This window comes from Rhinolophus ferrumequinum, chromosome X (genome assembly GCF_004115265.2).
Source record: "Rhinolophus ferrumequinum isolate MPI-CBG mRhiFer1 chromosome X, mRhiFer1_v1.p, whole genome shotgun sequence".
NCBI lineage: Eukaryota > Metazoa > Chordata > Mammalia > Chiroptera > Rhinolophidae > Rhinolophus > Rhinolophus ferrumequinum.
Window position 1 is genome coordinate 70,372,959 of NC_046284.1, and position 19,603 is coordinate 70,392,561.

Sequence of the window (19,603 nt, forward strand, 5' to 3'; positions counted from 1 at the left end):
TATATAGAGTACTTCGACCTAAAACATCACACTATACATTCTTTTCTAGTGTACATGGAACATTCTCAAGAATAGACCATACATTGGGACATAAAATCAGCCTCAGCAAATTTAAGAAAATTGAAATCATACCAAGCATATTCTCTGATCACAAGACTTTGAAATTGGATATCAGCTGCAAAAAGAAAGCAGGAAAAAAAACAAATACATGGAGGTTAAACAACATAGTTTTAAATAACAAGTGGGTCAAAGAAGACATTAGAGATCCAAAGATACATAGAAACAAATGACAATGAAAATACATCCTACCAAAATTTTTGGGATTCAGCGAAAGCCGTTTTAAGAGGGAAATTCATATCATTACAGGCCTATCTCAAGAAACAAGAAAAATCCCATTAAATAACCTCATGTTACACCTTAAATAACTAGAAAAAGAAGAACGAGTGAAACCCAAGGTCAGCAGAAGAAAGGAAATAACAAAAATCAGAGCAGAACTAAATGAAATAGAGAACAAAAAGACAATAGAAAAAATTAATGTGACAAATAGCTGGTTCTTTGAAAACATTAATAAAATTGACAAACCCTTGGCTAGATTGACTGAGATAAAAAGAGAGAAGACACTAATTAACAAAATCAGAAATGAAAAAGGGGAAGTTATCACGAACACCACAGAAATACAAAGGATTATCCAAGAATACTGAAGGACTGTATGCCACCAAATTCAATAACCTAGAAGAAATGGACAAGTTCTTAGAAACATATAGCCTTCCAATGCTGAACCATGAAGAACTGGAAAATCTAAACAGACCGATCACCAGTAACAAAATTGAATCAGTCATCCAAAACCTTTCCAGAAGCAAAAGTCCGGAACCAGATGGCTTCACTAGTGAATTCTACCAAACCTTCAAAGAGGATCTAATACCAATCCTGCTCAAACTCTTCCAAAAAATTGAAGAAGAAACAGTACTCCCTAACTCATTTGATGAGGCCAACTTTACCCTGATACCAAAACCTGGTAAGGACAACACAAAAAAAGAAAACTACAGACCAATATCTCTGATGAATACAGATGCAAGAATCCTAAACAAAATTCTAGCAAATCGAATACAGTAATGCATTAAAAAGATTATTCATCAGGACCAAGTGGGGTTCATCCCCGGGGCACAAGGATGGTTCAACATCTGCAAATCCATCAATGTGATACATCACATAAACAAAATAAAGGACAAAAATCATATGATTATATCAATTCATGCAGAAAATGCATTTGACAAGATACAACATCCATTTATGATTAAAACACTTAATAAAATAGGTATAGAAGGAAAATACCTTAACATAATAAAGGCCATATATGATGAGCCCTCAGCTAATCTCATAATTAATGGAGAAAAACTGAAGCTCTTTGCTCTATATTCAGGAACACCACAGGGCTCTCCCTTATCACCTCTGCTTTTCAACATAGTGTTGGAAGTCCTCGCCAGAGCAATCAGACAAGAGAAAAAAATAAAAGGCATCTAAATTGAGAATGAAGAAGTTAAATTATCACTCTTTGCAGATGACATGATGCTATATATAGAAAACCCTAAAGACTCCACCAAAAAGCTATTAGAAACAATCAACGAATACAGTAAAATTGCTGGCTACAAAATCAACGTACAAAAGTCATTGCTTTCCTATGTACTAACAATGAAATCTCAGGAAAAGAAATACAAAAACAGTTCCTTTTGCAATTGGAGCAAAAAGAATAAAATACCTAGAAATAAACTTAACTAAGGATGTGAAGGACCTATATGCTGAAAACTATAAGACATTTTTGAAAGAAATTGAAGAAGGCACAAAGAAATGGAAAGACATTCCGTGCTCATGGATTGGAAGATCAACATAGTTCAAATGGCCATATTACCCAAAGCAATATACAGATTTAATGTAATTCCCATCTAAATCCCAAAGGCATTTTTTAAAGAAATAGAATAAAAAATCATCAGATATGTTTGGAACCACAAAAGACTCCGAATAGCCAAAGCAATCTTAAGAAAAAAGAACAATACTGGAGGTATCACACTCCCTGACTTTAGCTTGTACTACAGGGCTACAATAATCAAAACAGCAGAGTATTGGCAGAGAAACAGACACATAGACCAATGGAATAGAATTGAGAATCCAGAAATAAAACCACCTAAATATGGACAGATAATTTTTGACAAAGAAGCAAAAAACATACAATTGAGAAAAGACAGCCTCTTCAATAAATGGTGCTGGGAGAATTGGATAGCAACGTGCAGAAAAATGAAACTGGACTGCTATCTGTTACCATGTACCAAAATTAATTCAAAATGGATCAAAGACATAAGCATAAGATCTGACACAATAAACTGCATAGAAGAAAACATAGGTACTAAACTTATGGACCTTGGGTTCAAAGAGCATTTTATGAATTTGAGTCCAAAGGCATTGGAAGTAAAAGCTAAAATAAACGAATCAGACTATATGAAACTTAAAAGGTTCTGCACAGCAAAAGAAACCATCGACAAAATAAAGGGGCAACCAACTGAATAGGAGAAGATTTTTGCAAACAGTGCCTCCGATAAGGGGCTAATATCCAAAATATACAAGGACCTCATGAAACTCAACAACAAAAAAGCAAACAATCTAATTAAAAAATGGGCAGAGGACCTAAAGAGACATTTCTCCAAAGAGGACATACAAATGGCAAATAGACATATGAAAAAATGCTTAACATTACCAATCATCAGAGAAATGCAAATAAAAACCACAATGTGATATCACCTCACCCCAATCAGAATGGCTATCATCAACAAGACAAATAGTAACAAGTGTTGAAAAGGCTGTGGAGAAAAAGGAACTCTCATACACTGTTGGTGGGAATGCAGACTGGTGCAGCTGTTATGGAAGGCAGTGTTGTGGTTCCTCAAAAAATTACGAATAGAATTACCATATGACTCAGCAATCCCTCTCCTGGGTATCTACCAAAAAAATCTGAAAACATTTTTACATAAAGACACATGTGCTCCAAATGTTCATTGCAGCTTTGTTTACGGTGGCCAAGACATGGAAACAACCAAAATGTCCTTCGATAGATAAATGGATAAAGAAGTTGTGATATATATATACACAATGGAATACTATTCGGCCTTAAGAGAAGATGATATAGGAGCATTTGTGACAACATAGATGGATCTTGAGAGTATAATGCTAAGCGAAATAAGTCCGACAGAAAAAGCAGAGAACCACATGATTTCACTGATATGTGGTATATAAACCAAAAAGAACAAGACAAACAAATGAGAAACAAAAACTCATAGACACAGATAATAATTTAGTGGTTTCCAGAAGGTAAGGGGGGTGGGGGGGTGGGAGATGAGGGTAAGGGGGATCAAATACATGGTGATGGAAGGAGAACTGACTCTGGGTGGTGAACACACAGTGTGATTTATAGATGATGTAATACAGAATTGTACACCTGAAATCTATGTAATTTTACTAACAATTGTCACCCCAATAAATTAAATAAAAAAAGAATAAACTATAAATTTACAATGCACTAAGATCATTCTTGAACTTCCTGTGTTAACGTAGGTATTGTCATATTGTGATAAGAATATAGTAAGTTGTTTATTTTTCTTAGAAATATTTCCCAGAGCTGCTCTCCAGATTTAGTAGTTCTTGAGTTCAAATTTTACTAATTCATTTTGGTTTCCTATTTAAAGTTTTTAAATGTAATGCTTATGTATTTTTGTAATAATTATGAACAAATGCATCATGATTACTATGCATGTTTTTCATACTTGAAAATCCACAGCACAGTAACTTATTTTGAATATTTGTACCATTCACCTTTTTGAACTACACCAAAGTTATATTTGTCCCAAAACATTTCTTTTTAGACATTTCTCTTTAGTATATATACTTTAAAACCTTTTAGTTTTTTTCCCCTGCCTTCTCCTGAGACATTTATATTCATTTGTCCCTCTTCTTATAATTGTCACTTCTACTTTTTAATAAAACTAAATCAGGGCAAGTTTAAAATTCCCACAGACTCATGTGAAGCAAATGGAGCCATCTCAGTTAATAGAACTTTTTTTTATTAGAGAAAGGCTAGTTATAAAGGTAAAATGCCCAACAGAGATGACCATTTTAGCAGTTTCTCAACCATAGTGGAAAGAGACTATGCTTTAAGGGCAAGTAAAATTGATTTTAAATCATTGTGGCAGATATCCACAAGCTACTTAATATTTCTAAACCTCAATATTTTTCACTTATACAATTAGAAAATTAACACCTAGCAAAGGAGCTAATATATATAAAAACACATAATGGGGATTCAATACATGATAGTTTTTATTTATAGTATTATAGCAACATTAATAATACAAATAAGCATTGAAAATTGTATAATTTCTGTGGTCTTCAAAACTACATCATACATAAGTTAACAAAATATACTCAAAACATGTTTGTGCAAAGCCAGTTCATTTAGTGTTTTCATTTATTTATTTTTTAAAATTCTTAATAGATTAATGTGCTTTGCTAGTTTATAATATGGGATGCAGTTTGAAATAACTATAAAGTTTACTAATAACATTATGGAATGTAATATTTCTTATTGCATATTTTAAGAAGAATCATGATTCAGCATAAAAATACTAAGATTATTATAATAAATTACTTATATAAAAGTATGTGTTTTGTAATCAAGTGCTAACTGCCAGCCACTGGCATTATTTTTTATTAATAACATATTTTCTGTTTATGAAAGTAATACATATTCACTGTATAAAATTTGGTAAATAGAAAAAAGTTTTACAAAGAAAAGTAGTATAAATAAATGACAAACTGGGAAAAATATTTGCAACTTATGACAGTATTGCTACATTTAGTAGACAATTGGTCTTATAAATCAATTTAAAAGACAAATATCTCAATATAAAAATGAGTAAAGGAAATGGATAAGCAATTCTATCAAAGTAATATAGTAACCATAGAAATTCAAATCAAAACAGCAATTATATATCTTTTTAACTCCTGGGCTAGTAAAGTCTACAAAAAGATCATGCAATGTTGGCGAGGGTGTGGGGAAACCAGAACTCTTATACATTGAGGGTACTTTGAAAATATCAAAAAGCACAGCAACTTTCTTTTTAGAATAGCATTCTAACAGACCAATACCACAAAGATTCATGTACAATGATGTGTATTGCAGTATGTTTTATAATAGTCAATATATCTGAAAATAATATAAATACCTAGCAATATTAAATTAACCAAATTATGATATTTTCATAGAACAGAAGTTGTTAAACCTGAAGATTGCAAGTATATATTTGTTTAACAATACTATAATAGCATTTTCCAATGTCATTTACTATCCTACCTTTATTATGCTTCCAGTTTTTCACTATTATAAATAAATATATGATGAATATCATTGCATATAAACTTTTTATACATCTATGATTATTTTTAAGGATAAATTCACAGAAGTGGATTTATTAGGTCAATGGATATAAATATTTTTAAGGTTCTTGCTACAAATTAATCAAATAGGTTTTGAGGAGGAAAGGAACAACAATACAATTCTATTATCAAAGTTCCTACATATTTATTAAGTGCAAGTTCCTGATCATCTATGACCTTATACTTTAGTTATTTTTAATTTGTTCTGTCTTTTAATTTGTATAAGCCTTGGTTCTATGACAAATGAGAATACAATTTATCACTTAGAATTTGTTTTCTCTTGTTTTTTAAGACCTTTTCCATAATATTTTCTTTTTATTTTTTTCAGACGTGGGTTGGCAATAAGAGAAGAAAAATGAGCAGTAAAAATTCTGAATCAGGAGCAGCAACAACAGGAACTGTTTCTGGTACCTCTTTGGCAGCTCCAGACATTACTGTCAGAAATGTGGTTAATATTGCTCGACCCTCAAGCCAACAGTCTTCTTGGACATCTGCCAACAACGATGTCGTTGTAACTGGTATATACTGTCCAGCCAGTTCGTCAAGTAGACAAGGGACAACCAAACATGCAAATACACAAATTACAGAAGCACATAAAATCCCTATTCAGAAAACGGCCAGTAAAAATAATACTGAGTTTCAGTTGCACATTCCTGTTCAAAGACAAGTAGCACACTGTAAAAACGCCTCTCTGCTCTTAGGTGAAAAAACAATTATTTTGTCAAGACAGACAAGTGTGCTAAATGCTGGGAACTCAGTTTATAATCACACAAAGAAAAACTATAGGAGCTCTCCAATGCAAGCCTCTGAGACGACGGTACCTCAAAAGACGTCTGTGTGCCACCGACCTTGCAAAATTGAACCAGTTGGAATTCAAAGGCCCTATAAGCCTGAACACACGGGTCTAACATCACATAACTTATGTGGGCAAAAGACACCTATTAGAGATCCTTATTGTAGAACACAAAACTTGGAAATCCGTGAAGTATTTTCATTAGCAGTTAGTAGTGATTACCCCCAGAGAATTCTGGAAGAAAATACCCGACAGAAGCCTAGTTCAGCAGAAGGAACTTGTTTTTCCATTGCAATGGAAACTGGAGATGCTGATGATGAGTATGCCAGAGAGGAAGAGTTAGCATTGATGGGAGCACAGATTCCAAGGTACTCAAGATTTTATGAAAGTTGCAGTTCCCTTCGAGCTGAGAACCAAAGTACAGCTTTGCCAGGACCAGGAAGAAATGTGCCAAATTCACAAATGGTGAATATTAGAGATTTGTCAGACAATGTACTGTATCAAAACAGAGACTACCATTTGACACCACGGACCTCATTACATGCAGCGTCTACTACAATGTACAGTAATACAAATCCATCACGCAGTAATTTTTCTTCACATTTTGCATCATCAAACCAATTGAAGTTATCACAAAACCAAAACAATTACCAGGTAATGTGCAAATTTATTTTATAAAGGTTTTTAAAAACCATTGTTTGGTATAAAAAGCTGTGTTGGTATCCAGTTAAACTTGAGACCTGGGTCACTTAACTCGTATTTTGAAGTCATTTGAGATTTTTTTTTTTTGCTTCAAAATGTGATTTGGGGTCAATTTTTTGAAGAATCTTGTGCTTTTTTTGATCATTTTTTTAAATGGTGAGTTTTTCTTCATGCAATATAATCATTTTTATAATATGGCAGCTTTCTGTCATTTTATAACATGCCATTTAAAATTATTTCATTCAGGAAATAATAACCTTATGGGAAGCAAAGCATTTCCCATCACTAATATAGGACTAAATTGGCTAGGTTCATCCCCTGGAACATAGATTATTCCTGTAATGATTTTTACTTGCAGTGTGGGGAAATATCACCATATAAGTGGTGCTTTCCCTGGGTACATAGCCAGGAAAGTCAATCATTTCTCTAGGTGATTATGGCTGAGAAGTCAGAGCCTGCGGTAACTCAGCTAACTGCTTTTTTCTAAAAGTAACTGCTTTACTCAAACATTAAGTGGACCACTAATCAGTCTTTTTAAAAAATGTGTATAAGGAAGAGACATATTCAGATTAAAAATTAAAGCAATTTTAGACCTGTGGAAAAAAATAGGTGTCATTTTTTTATTGTTTCACATATTCAGTTACTTAGATATGCTTCAAATGTTCTCAACAGTGGGAGATAAGTGTACGAGTACTTTAGAACATCTTTTAAGGTCATAGATCTTCTCTGAAAAATCTGCTTCAGAGAATTTGAATAGCAGGGCATGGATATTCGTCACTTTTCCTTGCTACTAGCTAGACTCTTTAATTTGTTCAACCACAGTACATAAGTACTATCTGGGTTTAAGATGCATCTAGTCTATTCTTAATCAATACAAGGAATAAACTTATCTTACCTCCATCTCTCTTATATCTATTTTATAACTTCCTGCTTAAAAATGAAAAGCAACAGGGTGGCCAGTTAGCTCAGTTGGTTAGAGCATGGTACTAATAACACCAAGGTTGCTGGTTCGATCCCTGTATGGGCCACTGTAAGCTGCGCCCTCCTTAAAAAGAAAAAAGAAAGAAAAGAAAACAATAACAGAGTACAGGAAGTATCCCTCTGGCATCTAGCCCTAACAGACGAGGACTCCATCTTAATTAGTAATCATTTCGTATTGAAAGTCTACTCATTTTTCTCTGTTTGCTCTTTCCTAAAGTGTGCTTAAAGTAATATTGAATCATACCATTTAGCTGTACACCTAAAACTAATAAAAAATAAAATTGAATGTCAACTGTAACTGAAAAAATAAATAAATAATTTTAAAATAGATCCTCCTCAACACCCCCTTTCATTCCCTGTTCTTTTGTACTGTTTTACCCCTTCAGTGTTGTTCTTAATGATAGTAATAACAATAACATTTACCATTTGTTGAAGGTTTTCCACATACTAGGCACCATCAGTCACTTTACATACCTGATCTCATTTAATATTCATGGTGATTTACACATATAAACATTTAATCCATAGTTCAATAACTTTTCCAGGATCACACAGCTAGTATATGACAGAACCGGGACTTCAACTCAGAAATATTTCATCTGTTATTTTTTTCTGCTTTACTATATAGCCTAACAATGTCTACTGTATTTAAATATTGGGAGGCCTGAGAGTACAGAGTTTAATTTTTATTTTTTTATAAGCCAATCACACCCTTCAGGATAATTTAACCTATAGATATATCTATTTATAGTCTCTATTATTTTTCTTTCTTTCTTTCTTTCTTTCTTTCTTTCTTTCTTTCTTTCTTTCTTTCTTTCTTTCTTTCTTTCTTTCTTTCTTTCTTTCTTTCTTTCTTTATTTTTAATTTATTGGGGTGACAATTGTTAGTAAAACTACATAGATTTCAGGTGTGCAATTCTGTATCACATCATCCATAAATCACACTGTGTGTTCACCACCCGGAGTCAGCTCCCCTTCCATCACCATACATTTGATCCCCCTCACACTCATCCCCCACCCCCCAACCCCCTTACCCTCTGGTAACCACCAAATTACGTTCCCCAGATTAATTTTCAAACCCGTGGCCATCCTGTGATCACCAACTGCCCTCCAATCCCCTCACCCTCCCCCCCACCCCCCGCCCCTCCCGCACATCTAGCAACCCTCAGTTTTTCCTCTTTGTCTCCAAAACTGTTTCTGATTAGTTCATTCACTTATTCTTTTCTTTAGAATCCGCAAATAAGTGAGATCATATGGTACTTATCTTTCTCTGTCTGACTTATTTCGCTTAACATAATGTTCTCTAGATCCATCCATGTTGTTGCAAATGGTAAGATTTCTTTCTTCTTTATGGCTGCATAATACTCCATTGTATAAATGTACCACAGTTTCTTAATCCAGTCATCTACCGATGGGCATTTTGGTTGTTTCCATGTCTTAGCTATTGTGTATAGTGCTGAAATAAACATAGGAGTGCATAAAGATTTTTGAATTGAAGTTTTGGGTTTCTCCGGATAGATACCTAGGAGTGGAATTACTGGATCATAGGGTAGTTCCATTTTCAGATTTTTGAGATACCTCCATACTGTTTTCCATAGTGGCTGCACCAATCTGCAATCCCACCAAAAGTGCACAAGCGTTCCCTTTTCTCCACATCCGCGCCAGCACTTGCTGTTTGTTGATTTATTGATGATAGCCATTTTGACTGGGGTGAGGTGGTATCTCATTGTGGTTTTTATTTGCATATCTCTGATGGTTAGTGAGGTTGAGCATTTCTTCATATGTCTGTTTGCCATCTGTATATCCTTTTTAGAAAAATGTCTCTTCAAGTCCTCTGCCCATTTTTTAATTGGATTGTTTGTTTTTTTGGAGTTGAGTTGAGTGAGTTTTTCATAGATTTGTGATATTAATCCCTTATCAGATATATCATTGGCAAATATCTTTTCCCATTCAGTAGGATCCCTTCTTGTTTTATTGATGGTTTACTTTGCTGTGAAAAAACTTTTTAGTTTGATATAATCCCACATGTTTATTTTTTCTCTTACTTCTCTCGAGCGAGGGTATATATCAGTAAAAATCTTACTCCGGGTAATGTCTGAGAAGTTTCTTCCTATATTTTCTTCTAGGTATTTTATGGTTTCAGATCTTACATTTAAGTCTTTAAGCCATTTTGAATTTATTTTTGTATATGGTGTAAGGAGGTGGTCCAGCTTCATTTTTTTGCATGTGTCTGTCCAGGTTTCCCAGCACCATTTATTGAATAGACTGTCATTACTCCATCGTACATTCTTGCCTCCATTGTCGTAGATTAAATGGCCATATAGGCGTGGATTTATTTCTGGACTCTCTATTCTGTTCCATTGATCTATGTGTCTGTTTTTATGCCAGTACCATACTGTTTTGATTACTGTAGCCTTGTAGTATAATTTGAAGTCAGGTATTGTTATACCTCCCACTTTGTTCTTATTTCTCAAGATTGCCTTTGCTATTCGGGGTCTTTTATGGTCCCATATAAATTTTAGGATTATATGTTCTATTTCTGTGAAAAACGACGTTGGCAGTTTGATAGGAATTGCATTGAATATGTATATTGCCTTAGGCAGTATGGACATTTTAACTATATTAATTCTTCCTATCCATGAACATGATATGTGTTTCCATCTATTTATATCTTCCTTCATTCCTTTCTTCAGTGTCTTATAATTTTCTGAGTACAGATCTTTTACTTCTTTGGTTAAATTTATTCCCAGGTATTTTATAGTCTTTGGAGCGATTGTAAATGGGATTGTTTTTTTAATTTCACCTTCTGATGTTTTATTATTGGTATATACAAATGCAACTGATTTCAGAATATTAATTTTGTATCCTGCTACTTTACTAAATTCATCTATCAGCTCCAACAGCTTCTTGGTGGAGTCCTTAGGGTTCTCTATATATAGTATCATATCATCTGCATACAATGATAACTTTACGTCCTCCTTACCAATCTAGATGCTTTTTATTTCTTTTTCTTGTCTGATTGCTGTGGCAAGAACTTCCAGCACTATGTTGAATAGAAGCGGAGATAGTGGGCAACCTTGCCTTGTTCCTGATCTTGGGAATGGTTTTAGCTTTTCTCCATTGAGAATGATGTTAGCTGTGGGTTTGTCATATATGGCCTTTATTATGTTGAGATATGATCCCTCTATTCCCACTTTCTTAAGGGTTTTTATCATAAATGGCTGTTGGATTTTATCAAATGCTTTTTCTGCATCTATTGATATGATCATGTGATTTTTATTTTTCATTTTGTTTATGTGGTGTATCACATTAATTGATTTGCAGCTGTTGAACGACCCTTGCATACCAGGGATGAATCCCACTTGATCATGGTGAATGATCTTTTTAATGTATTGCTGAATTCTGTTCGCTAATATTTTGTTGAGGATTTTTGCATCTATGTTCATTAGACATATCGGCCTGTAGTTTTCTTTTTTTGTGGTGTCTTTGTCTGATTTTGGGATCAGGGTGATAGTGGCTTCGTAAAAAGTGTTTGGGAGTCTTCCCTCCTTCTGAATTTTTTGGAAGAGCTTGAGGAGAATAGGTGATAATTCTTTTTTGAACGTTTTGTAAAATTCACCTGTAAAGCCATCTGGTCCAGGGCTTTTGTTTGTTGGGAGATTGTTGATTACTGATTCAATTTCCTTGGTGGTAATCAGTCTATTCAGGTTTTCTGTTTCTTCTTGAGTTAGCCTTGGGAGGTTGTACGCCTCTAGAAATTTGTCCATTTCTTCCAGATTGTCAAATTTGTTGGCATATAGTTGCTCATAGTAATTTCTTAAAACTTTCTGTAGTTCTGCAGTGTCTGTTGTCACTTCTCCTCTTTCATTTCTGATTTTATTAATTTGGGTCCTCTCTCTCTTTTTTTTAATGAGTCTGGATAAAGGTTGGTCAATTTTGTTTATCTTCTCTAAGAACCAACTCTTGGATTCATTGATCTTTTGTATTGTTTTTCTGGTTTCTATTTCATTTATTTCTGCTCTGATCTTTATTATCTCCTTCCTTGTGTTCCCTTTGGGCTTATTTTGCTGTTCTTTTTCCAAATCCCTTAAGTGTGAAGATAAACTGTTGATTAGTGATGTTTCTTGTTTCTTTAGGAAGGCCTGCAAAGCTATGAATTTCCCTCTTAGGATTGCTTTCGCGGCATCCCATAGATTTTGGGTCGTCGTGTTTTCATTTTCGTTTGTCTCGAAATATTTTTTGATTTCTTCCTTCATCTCCTGCTTGACCCATTCATTATTTAGTAATAAGTTATTCAGCGTCCATGAATTGGTGTGTCTTCCAGTGTTTTTCCTGTAGTTCATTTCTAATTTCATAGCATTGTGATCAGAGAAAATAATTGGTATGATTTCAATTTTCTTAAATTTATCACGACTTGTTTTGTGGCCTAACATATGGTCTATCTTGGAAAATGTTCCATGTGCGCTAGAGAAAAACGTGTATTTTGCAGCCTTGGGGTGAAATGTTCTGAAAATATCGATTAGATCCAAGTGGTCCAATGTATCATTTAAGGCTATTGTTTCCATATTGATTTTCTGTCTGGAAGACCTGTCCCTTGTTGTCAGAGGTGTGTTGAAGTCCCCTACTATGATAGTGTTACTGTTGATCTCTGTCTTTATGTCAGTCAGTACCTGTTTTATATATTTAGGTGCTCCTATGTTGGGTGAATAGATGTTTACTAGGGTTATGTCCTCTTGTCGGATCGATCCCTTTATTATTATATAGTGCCCATCTTTAACTTTTAATATGTTCTTTATTTTAAAGTCTATTTTGTCAGATATAAGTATTGCAACTCCAGATTTTTTCTCATTTCCATTTGCATGAAATATCTTACTCCAACCCTTTACTTTCAGCCTTTGTGTGTCTTTTGTTCTGAGGTGAGTCTCTTGTATACAGCATATACAAGGGTCTTGTTTCTTATCCAGTCAGCCACCCTATGTCTGTTGATTGGAGCATTTAATCCGTTTACATATAAAGTGATTATTGATAGGTACATTGTTATTGCCATTTTTAAATTTGTAGTTAGGTTGTTTTGATCTTTCTTCTATTTACAGAAGTCCTTTTAGTATTTCATGCAATGCTGGCTTGGTGGTAATAAATTCCTTTAGCTGATTTTTTTTCTGCAAAGCTCTTTATCTCTCCATCAACTTTAAATGATAGCCTTGCTGGATAAAGCAATCTAGGTTGTAGGCCTTTGTTTTCCATCACTTTGAGTATCTCCTGCCACTCCCTCCTGGCCTTCAATGTTTCTGTAGAAAAGTCATTTGATAGTCTTATGGGAGTTCCCTTGTATGTAACCCTCTGTCTTTCTCTTGCTGCTTTTAGGATTCTCTCTTCGTCTTTAACCTTTGACATTTTAACTATAATGTGTCTTGGTGTGGACCTGTTTGGGTTTATCCTAGTTGGAACTCTCTGCACTTCCTGGGCTTGTATGGTGGTTTCCTTCATCAGGTTGGGGAAGTTTTCGGACATTATTACTTCAAATATATTTTCAATCCCTTGTTTCCTCTCTTCACCTTCTGGTATTCCTATGATGCGCATGTTGTTGCGCTTGATGTTATCCCAGAGGTCTCTTAAACCAACTTCATTGTTTTTAACTCTTTTTTCTTTCTGTTGTTCTGCTTGGGTGATCTCTGCTACCTTGTCTTCTGAGTCGCTGATTCGATCCTCTGCTTCATGTAGCCTGCTGGTAATTCCTTCAAGTGAGTTCTTAATTTCGGTAATTGTGTTCTTTAGTTCTAACTGGTTTTTCGTTATGATTTCTACATCCTTCTTTATGTTTTCTCTAAGCTCGTTCGTTATGATTTCTACATCCTTCTTTATGTCTTCTCTAAGCTCCTTAAACGTTCTTATCACCAGTGTTCTGAACTCTGTCTCTGAAAGGTTGGTTACCTCTGCTTCATTTGGTTCCAGTTGTGGAGGTTTCTTCTGTTCTTTTATTTGGGACGTGTATCTTTGTTTCCCCATTTTGGCTGACTCTCTGTGTTTGCTTTGATGTATTAGGTAGGTCCCCTAGAGTTCTTAGTTCTTGCTAGGTTATCTTTTGTAGTATGTGTCCTTTATATTTGACTTGCACTTCTTTTTTCTTCTCCTCTGCCTGTGCTCCAATGGTGACTCTTGTGTTGTGTATATTGTCCTGTTCAAGAAGATCTTTAATTGCTTTTTGCTTGTGAGTAGGTGGGGTTAACTCCTAGGCTGACTCGTTGTGAGACTTGGCTCTGCCCACCGCAGGGCATTCTGCTGCGTGAGGGTTGACCACTTAAATGTGGTTTGGCCTCTGTGGGCTCTAGTGCCTGCAGAGAATTCCCTCTGGATGTGTGACTTGTAGGTCAAACCCAGTAGTACTCTGGTTTGGTCTGGAGTTGGCCTCTGGATATGTTGAATCTTGTGCCTCTTAAGCTGGGCCCTGGTAGGGCAGTATCAGAACAAAGCAAATCACCAAGCACAACAACAACAACAACAAAGAAAAAATTCAAATACATTCACATGTAAAAACACCCGATAACCCCCACTCGACACAGGCAAAGATATCAAAGATATAAAGACAAAGCAAAACAAAACAAAACAAAGCAAAACAAAAAGCAGCGCCAGTCTTGGCTTAAGCCCACGAAGTAATGTCCAGGTTGTCCTCTGTGTTCCAAAGAGCCCCCTGCTTATTGCGCAGGCCGAGCCGGTCACCTGGTGCCCAGAGTGACTTTGGGACTGTAGATTTAAATGCGTGGGCCTGAGGGGTCTGGATGATAGTTTTACAAAGTCAGTGCAGTTTCTGCCCTTGCCTGCACATATGCACACTGAGAGTAGCACCACCAGCCCCGTGTCCAGTACTCCTGAGTCTTAGGGCACTTCTTCTATGTGTGTGTGTGTGTATGGGGGGTGTTGCAGGCGGGAGATTTCTGCGCTGCTGAAAGCCCAGAGCTGCGTCTGCGTTACTGCTGATCCCTGGGAGTTCTTCTCAGTTGTAATTGCCCCGCCCTAGGCAGGCCAGAAAGGGTGGGAGCTGGTGATGGAGAGGTCTTCTGTCTCCCAGCCCAGCCGCGGGTCACCCTCTTCCCACAGGCCAGAAAAGGTGGTGGCTGCGTGTGAGGAGTCTCTTCTCTCCTAGCCCAGCCAAAATCACACTCTTCCCAGCCTCTTCCCTGGATCAGAGCTGCCCATCAGTCTTGTGGGGGTAGGATTGGAAGAGCGGGGGGGGGAGTGGCCCAGGTATGGAGTCTGTGTTCTTTGTCCACCCTAGGGCCCACTAGCCGCCCTCCCGGAGGGAGAAATCAGCCGTAGGACGCAGGGAAAGAGCCCACCTCCTTGTCTATGTGCTCTCCGTTCAGCCCTGGGATCCCGTGTGTGCCTGGAACTGCAGGTGCTACGGAGGTTTTCGCCACCGCCTCTGCCGGCCGGCACCCCGCTGCGGGCCCCAGTGTTTTCACTCCGCTCCCTTCCTTCCTTCCCCTGCTCACCCAATTAGCGCACCTTCAAGTAATCCTTCCACGAGTCTCTTAGCTGTTCTGTGTGATGAGCAAAGAGTTCTTTGATGGGTTATAGGTCCCGTTTGTAATAAGATCCGGAAGAGAACTCAGAAAGTGTGCCCCGCTGCCGCCATTCCTATGACGTCAATAGAAATTTTATTTCTTCAATTGCCTGTATTTTTTACATGAATAGAAGTAAGATCGTATTTTTATTAAAATATTAGTATAATTTCAGGAGATCCATATTTGTAATTGTATACTCCCCAGGGCCTTTGGATCAGAAGATAATAATTTCACATATTAGTATATATTATTTTCCTTATATCTTTCCATGTTTTTAATAGTAGCATCTCTAGAATCAGTGTGGTGAAATCAGGTTCATTATGTCTGAGTACATTTTATAATTTCATTGAAACCTCTTGGAATTCCAGTTTTCCTGATCTTAATCTCTTGTGGTTTGTGTAGTTTTAACTACTAAAATGATGTTGGAAAAAATTCCAAATAGCATGTTTGTTATCAACAGCAAGAACTTTTTAGGCTACTAAACCTATCTAAACATTAATTTCATATCACTTAGTAGAAGAACAATTCATATGCTTTAAAAAATTTTTAGTTGCTTGGCTAAAAGTTGTAATATTGAAATTCCAATTTGTGAGGCTTATTTAATTTCTGAAAAATTTACCAGAATTTGTAGAGAGGAGAGGGGGAAATGTTCTTAAATAAGCCACGACATCTTTTTTTCTTTGCTCCAGAACACATTGTTTTCAACCTGGAGCAACTTATCCCCCTCTTCCCAACTGCCTACTGCCAACTGCCTACTCATGTAATGGTCTCTTGTATATTTTTACTCTTGGTTTTTTGCTAAATTTCAGCAATTGAAACTAGTGAATAATGAAGGCCCAAGTTAATTAAATCAATCAATCATCCTATATTTATTGATTGTCTACCACATGTCCAGCATTGTCCTCTGTGCTATATACTTCACAATTTAAAAACATCTAGGAAGCATTGCTTGTTAAAAAAGAAAGATTGATGGCTTTTAATGCTGATCTGATACTAAAACAGCTGATGGAAAGCTAAAACACTGATTTATGAATCTCTTACTGCTGTACTTTGGTGAAAGATATGGTTATTGTCTGATTGTTTCAGCTAATCAAATTCCATTTAATGACATGCTAATTAATAACATACTTAATTTTCCTGGTTCACATAAATATAACATACTTCACATAGGAGCTTTACTATAGACCCATAAAATGTTCTGGAAATTTTTAAATAGAATATCCAACATATGTGTAGAATTGTCTTTATAACAGAAAGATTTTTGAAATCAAATAAATGCTTTTTGTTAATACATGATACTTTGCCCTTAGTAATTTCATAGTCTAGCAGAAATATTATATGAGAGTCATATTTAAGGTCAAAATTGTATAACATGAAATATAATAAAAACTCCTCTAAAATTTCTTAAATCATCCATCAATGTGTCTATATATATGCCTTCCTGTGAATGTATAACTGTGTAAAGTAATGTATATATATGATGTGTAATTAATGTTCTGGTATATGGTTTCTAAGTATAATTTTCCATGAGAAAGGTAAGTGTATAATAGTTAGATTCACAAAACTTAAGTATCCATATGATGTGACTCCAGTTTACAACCAAACAAGTGTGTTACCTCATTTAGTGTATACACTCTTAGCCAAGAGTGTATTAGGCACTTCCTTACATTTCCATTCAAGGTTGTGACTTGCCACCTCTCTGTTAGTTTGAGCAGGGCAATCATTTGAAGAGGAAGTTTTATGACAGCCATAAAAAGAGTGTTCCAGTAAATTCTAGAATGTCTAGTTCTCTTCTGTCTCATGCAAAAGACCTTTCTTTAGGAATATGTTTTATATTTTTCTTCTCAATTTCTACCTCCCCTAACATAGTTCCAAGCCTTGATTACCTCTTGACCAAACTATTATAAAAGTTTCTATACTTCTTCTACTCACTATACACATTTGGTCAAATTAATCATTCTAGTGTATAAAAATACAATTCTGACCATACAACTCATTTGCTTAAAAATATTGAATGGCTCCCCATTTTCTACAGAATTAAATATAAATGTACCTTGGCATTCACGACCTCCATAAAGTGACCCCAATCCCTTTCTAGTTTTAGTTGAACTGTTTATTCCCCAAAATACCCTATCTTTTTATTCCACTGTGCTCATGCCACTCTTTTTTCCTGGAATGCTCTCTTCTTATTTCTCTCTATCAAAATCCTGATCATCTTTTAAGGTTCATCTGAAATATCAATCTTCAAGTAGATGTATTTTTGCCATACCTTGAACTCCTATAGCATTTCATTTATGGTATCTCCCTTATGACACTTATCATAGTTTTCTTTGTATTAAAGCTATTCATGTACCTGTCTTATCTTTTCTTCTCAGATTATAGTTTTTGCCCTCTAAGAAATTATGTTTTACCCATCTTTTAATTTTTGTAGCACCTAAAACAGCATGTAGTACAGAAGAGATGCCAATAAATATTTGAACAAAATTAAAATAAGTTAGTTACCTTGGAAAGTTACCTATACTTATTTCAATAATGTTCAACTTGTTAAAAAGTTTTTGAAGTTCTTTACAATTGTTTTAAGGGCCTGTGGGACTATTTTAAATGCTTTCAGTGGTGAAAAATCTTTGCCATTTGAGGGAAAATAGAATTTACTCTGAACAACATTTAGTGAATAATATGGATGTTCAGTCTGGAATATTATACTTTCAGTTAATAAAAAAGGAATATGAACCAATGAGATAGAATCTCTGGGTGAGTCATGAACTGACAACTCCAAAAGAAAAGTTCCCAAAATACTTTTAACAATAGCAATATCACTGTAATTACTTTATAACTTCCTAAGTTTTCTACTTTGAAATATACAGTACTCATTGGGATGTGTAAATGCTAATATATTTGTTAAATCAGTCTTGTCTCTTTGTAGATTCATTTTGCATTTTCCAAACCGAGTGTTGAAAAATGTGTTTGGAATTTAGATATCATTTAAATGAGAAGTATATTACCATGCTTATTTGAAACACTGTATTATATTGTTTCTGGTGAGGGAGAAACTTTATCACTATTGCACCAAACAAAACTTTCCAAATTAGAGAGAGACATATTCAAAACAGCTATTATTCAAAAAAGCTTAGAAATTTAGCTACTATGCCTGGCTGTTCCTAAGTTATACCAGAAACATAAGGAACTGAAGAATAGTTTCAAGTAAACAATAGAGTGCAGTTGAATATAGCATTTGGGTATCATGTAACTGATGCCTCAGACTTATAAAACGAAAAAAATGAAACTTCACCTCTTTCCAAATCTCATGGAATTTAAAGTATTATGTGCTTATGGAAGTTTTCCATTTTCTTAGTTACATACAATAGACTTAAGCAGGAAACCACATTTTATATTCTTAAAGTGTATATGTTTACAGAAATTAAATTAGCCATGTTTATTATATGTATTGTTTTTATTATTTCACATGTAAGTTTTCAATAGTTACTATGGTTTTTTAATTCATTTGATTTAACATATTTTCTCTAACAACTTGATATAATCAGTTTTAAATTAACCTAATAGATGGGAGTATGTGCGCAGATAATCCAAAATGGTTGGATAGCTCTCTTTTTCAAGAATATATTATGTGATTACTTTACCAGATTTACCTCCTTCAATGAGACTAGCAATCGATTTACTTTACAAATAATATATTATATACCAATTATTGGTGGGAAGACAAGAAAGTATAGAAATTTTGTTATCACTCTCAGTTTACCATTTAAAAAAAATTATTCAGACATTCTCATGACCCTCAAGCTTTGTAGTTAATTGGCATTTTACTGTAATAGTATTTTAACTTGAGTAAAAGTATCTTTTAAATTTTTCCTTAAAAGTATTAGTTGGAATTCATATCATTTTTAGCCTGTCTTTAGCGTATTGGTATATTCTGAACTCAAAGTAAAATGGCAGGTCTAGTGCTAAGAACAGTAATAATTTACCTGAAATTTGAATAATTGATGATATAACTTTACTATTTACATTGACTGCTTGGTCATCACTCCTTATTAGTATGCATAATAGTAATTCATAGGCCATTACTAAATAT

General features: G+C 34.9%; 1 protein-coding gene across 1 annotated transcript in view; it reads left to right on the forward strand.

Moving 5' to 3' along the window:
* The window catches only part of HDX (highly divergent homeobox), a 208,495-nt gene that overhangs the window by 63,068 nt on the left and 125,824 nt on the right, over positions 1–19,603 (forward strand). Inside the window, exon 3 of the mRNA XM_033121807.1 lies at positions 5,807–6,925. Coding sequence (XP_032977698.1) covers positions 5,807–6,925 — 1,119 coding nt within the window. The remainder of the gene's footprint in view (positions 1–5,806; positions 6,926–19,603) is intronic.